This window comes from Belonocnema kinseyi, chromosome 3 (assembly GCF_010883055.1).
Source record: "Belonocnema kinseyi isolate 2016_QV_RU_SX_M_011 chromosome 3, B_treatae_v1, whole genome shotgun sequence".
NCBI lineage: Eukaryota > Metazoa > Arthropoda > Insecta > Hymenoptera > Cynipidae > Belonocnema > Belonocnema kinseyi.
The window spans coordinates 74,955,921-74,960,633 of NC_046659.1; the positions used below are offsets into that span (position 1 = coordinate 74,955,921).

At 28.3% G+C, this 4,713-nt stretch overlaps 1 protein-coding gene across 1 annotated transcript in view; it reads left to right on the forward strand.

Annotated features, from left to right (window-relative positions):
• The window catches only part of LOC117169879 (neprilysin-2-like), a 55,744-nt gene that overhangs the window by 4,509 nt on the left and 46,522 nt on the right, over positions 1–4,713 (forward strand). Inside the window, exons 5-7 of the mRNA XM_033356388.1 lie at positions 109–579; positions 2,037–2,334; positions 3,791–4,044. Of these exons, the coding sequence (XP_033212279.1) occupies positions 109–579; positions 2,037–2,334; positions 3,791–4,044 (1,023 nt within the window). The remainder of the gene's footprint in view (positions 1–108; positions 580–2,036; positions 2,335–3,790; positions 4,045–4,713) is intronic.

The window sequence follows — 4,713 nt, forward strand, 5'->3', positions numbered from 1 at the left end:
TTGATCCGTACATGACCTTCCTGGCATAAACCCACTTTGGACTTCCCAAATCTTTGTTTCTGTTATTTTCATTACCCTACGAATAAGTATTTTTGAATATAACCTTAGATCGCTGTGAGTGGAGAAGCTGCTAAGCAAATGAAATTGTCCGATCTTGCAAAACAGTATCCTAGTATTCCTTGGAAGCAATACTTCAACGCAATTCTCAAACCAATTCTAGTAATTGGTGACAATGAAATAATAATAGTGCGTGAGCCTACTTTTTTCAAAAAATTCGAACAATTAATGAACACAGCTTCAAAAAGGGCGCTGGCTAATTACCTCTTCTGGAAAGCAGTTCAGTATGATTTAGGTTATCTGACTGAAAAAATTGAAAAACGGAAAAGGGAGATAAACATTATGTTTGGTGATCAACCTGAATGGACTGATAGATCACATGAATGCCTACAAAGATCTACTGCGCTAAAATTAAGTATTCACGCTGTATATATCAGGAAGGATTTCAGCCAAAAATCGAAGAAAAGGGCAGAAAAATTAGCAGTTGACATTGAACAACAGTTGAAGAAAATTGTGAAAGAGGTGAGATTTTCTAACAAATTATTTCAAAATCTAGTTTTGGAAATAGAAGTCGAAAGTAATATCATGAGTCGGGGCAGGAAATGAATTAATTGCTGGAAATGAAAATCAGTTAAGAAGTTATTAAAAAAAGGGATTAATTTACACTATCAATTGAGAGCAGTGAAAAGTGACTGATTCGAAGTCAATTGTGACTTATCCAAGTTATGCCTAACTGACGAGCGAAAAATGAATTAAACGTGAATTTTTAAATCAATCAATTACCATAACTGCTGAAAACAATGATTTTAAATTATTCAATCATTGGAATTTAAAAAAAAACATGTCAATTGTTCGACAAAAAATTGTGTATTTATATTTTTAATAAGGACATTAACTTTTCAGAAATAAGCAAATTTTTAATCAGAGAAGGTTAATTTTTAACCAAAAAGATTCATTTTCTTTTAAAAAATGCGAACTTCGAAAGCTCTAACATCTTTTACATTTTAATGAAAAACATTTTCAATTTCTAATCTAAAAAATAGTCAAATTTAACCAAAAAAAAAAAAATACGAGTTTTCCATGAGAAAAGTTGATGCCTGAAACAATCAGTTAAATTTTCAAGATAAAAAGATGCATTATGAACCAAATCATCGAATTAAAAAAAAAAGAAAGCAAAATCAGTTGCATTTAAAAAAAAGACGAATTTCAAACAAAAAATTTGCATTTTCACCAACAAAAATATCTTTAACAAAATATTAAAATTTTTAGCGAAAGAAGTAAATTTTAAACAAAATGGAATAATTTTTAACCAAACATATGAATTTGGACTCTACGAAGATGAGTTTTGAACAAAACGATTACACTTTAATAAAAAATTTAAATTGTTGACAAAAAATCAATTTTTCTATTTTAAGCTCATACAATTATATTTCGCCACTAAGAAAAACAGGCTTTATTATCAGAATATAACAAAGAATCAATTTTTAACAAATATTTTAATCATCAAACAAAAACATTAATTTTGTACACATAGAGACCAAATTTGATCAAAATATTTGAGTTTTTATGCCACAAAATGGTATGTTTTAGGAAATAGTTTGTTTCCAATCCTGAGAAGATGATTTTTCAACAATATAGCTCATTTTTGATCAAGCGAAATTAATTTTTAACAAAATAATTAAATTTCACACTCAACAATATGATTTTTTAACCAAAAATAGAATCAACAAATTTTTTGCTTAAACATTCAATTTAAAAAAAGACGAAATTTCAACCAAAAAAGTTTACATTAAACCAGCCATACTAAAGAACAAATTTTTCTGATCAAATGTGATTTAGGTGGGTTGTTTGTTTTCTCTCATTACCTATAATAGGGCTAAAAAAACAAAAAAGAGTGCATGTATATTGCATTTCTGCATTCTTATGTAGAAGTCATAGAGATAGAAACATCATCTTCTACGTGATCTTGGTTTTTTTAGGCTAACTGGATGGACGAAAAAACAAGGACAATTGGTTTGGCTAAACTTGATTCTATGAAATATTGTATTGGATATCCCAAAGAAATTTTCGATGACAAGATTCTTAACCAATACTACAGCCCGGTAGAAGTACCAGCAAATGATTACGTTGAAGCAAGTTCAAACTTGCTTATCTTTTATTTAAACCGTTCTTTCAAAAATTTAAGGAAGTCTTCGAACAATTTTGATTGGACACTCCACATGGACGCTATTTATGAATATCCTGGCGCTGCATATACTCCACTGGAAAACAGCATTGGTAGGTCTATTTTAGTATGAGAATTTTACGAAACTGTAAGATTGGTTTGCACCAAAATATAAATTTTGACTATATGTATTTTCTTTAAATCAAATCCAAAATTGAAGCAATTCGCATCAAATTCTAATGATCTGATATCACGAATATTTTAGAAAATCTACCAATTATGTAAATTTTGAACTTTCATTTTTTACATTGAAAACAGAACATTTTTGAACTAGGTAAGATAAGAAATATTGTCCAAAAATGTACCAAGAATCTGTTACTGAGCATTAAAAATGCATTCGGATGAGAAGAGACAAGAAAACATCGATTTCTGGACATATCACAACTGACGACACTGGCAAATTTGCCCCCATATTGTGATTTTAGAGAAAAATCTCGGAAAACATGAAAGAGCGGGTACGATTTTTGATAATGCTTACAATTTGAAAATTCGCATAGATATAAAAAAGTGTGCCAATATAATAATTTAATATTAAATCAAGTAAAATAATTTTAAAGCAATTCACCACTTTATTCATAAAACCATTGAGTTAATAAATTTTATGTTGGAAAAAATGATAAAAGTAGAAAATCTAAAAAATGTATTTGAATAAAAATAAAAATATTACGGAAAACATAACGAATTTTCAGATATATAATGAGGTAAACTTTCGATCAGTCTTGACGCCAACTTTCTTACTTTTTATTTGATTCGATTGCATTCCAATTTTATTTCTATTATGAAATGCTGAAAATGTATGATTTTCTTCATTAAATGTTACCTTCACAATATTTTTGAAGAATATATTCAAATTATGAGCAAGTCTTACAGTTATTGGGAAAGTCACGATTATTGGGACATTTATTTTATATTTTAATGTGGTTCATTGTACTATCAAAAATGCGCTTAATAAAATTAATTTTATTCGTCTACAATAATTTGGTGTTTGTTTTCTTGTTCAACTGGTTTTAAGAAATCGGACTAGTCAGAATATTAATGAAGATTATAATGAGTTTGATAATATCAATCAATTGGAAAATTAAAAAATTGAAAAATCCGGATCCGAGAAATTGTCGTTTCGGCGTTCATCTCTATTATACAGACTTATGTATAAAATTCGGTACCAATCGATTCAATAGATTGAGATATATTCATACGTAAGCACTTGTCGAATTCCGCTAAATTTTATGTTTTATTTTTCACTTTTATCTCACAATTTATGAAATGTTAACATAAAATGACGCATAAACTCATTATTTGATGATTGCCGAAAATCCACAAAAGTCCAAAATATATAATTCATTTAGATAAGGATTCTTGGCAGTTTTTTTATGTACTTTGCGTCTCTTCACTACAGAGAATCTTCAATAATTTGAAAGACCTTATATTAAATGAATTTTGTATTATTACCACGTTTCGTGTTGAAATTTTCATCAACTCATATATTAAATATGAATTCCAATTTGTTAGACTACCCTGCTGGAATTCTACAAGGCATTTTCTACGATATGAATAGGCCTGACTATTTGAATTACGCCGGGATTGGTGCATTTGATTTGGGACATGAAATGACCCGTGCTTTTGATAACGAAGGTAGAGAATTTGGTAAAAACGGATTCTCTAGGGACTGGTGGACTCCAGAAACGAATAAAAAATTTATTCAGAGAGCTGATTGCTTTATTCAGCAGTACGGCAATTATTACATTGAAGAAGCCCACGTAAAAGTATGTACATTAAGTTAAAAAAATTTATATGACTTGTTTACTAAGAACTTCTTTTGTTATAAGTATTAATAGATGACGTGAAAATTTCACTTATAGAATATTTTATTTCGCTGTCCATCAAACGAAATTTTAAGGCAGTGTGAAAATTTTTTAGAAAAAAGTACAATCAAATCAAACCGTTTTGTCTATCATTTGGATGAATTTCTTTACGTTTTTTGTATAAAGAAATTATTCCTTTTCATCCTAGGATGATGAATATTTGGAACATTTTCACTAAGAAACTTTAAATTCAGCTGTTGGCTTTACAAAAACAAATTATATATTTAAACTTTGAATAGTAAAATATTAAAGTACGATAATAATTATTAGTCAATTGAACACTTACGCTTAACAATTTTTAAAAATATATATATAGAAAAAAGAACTACGAACATAACTTTCATCTACACATTTAAAAAATATTCAAGATGAGGTTTTTTTATTTCTTAACAATTTTGATCAGTTTTTATGATTTTAGCATTCTTTTGAAGTTTAAACATAGTAGCTTCCTTTGTAATACCGACATTTTAAATTCTAAAAAGAACGAATTGTTGGCTATGAAACCTATAAATTCCTGTCAAGAAGAATATCTAAAGAAGATTGAAATTCGTCTGAATAATAGCCAGAGTT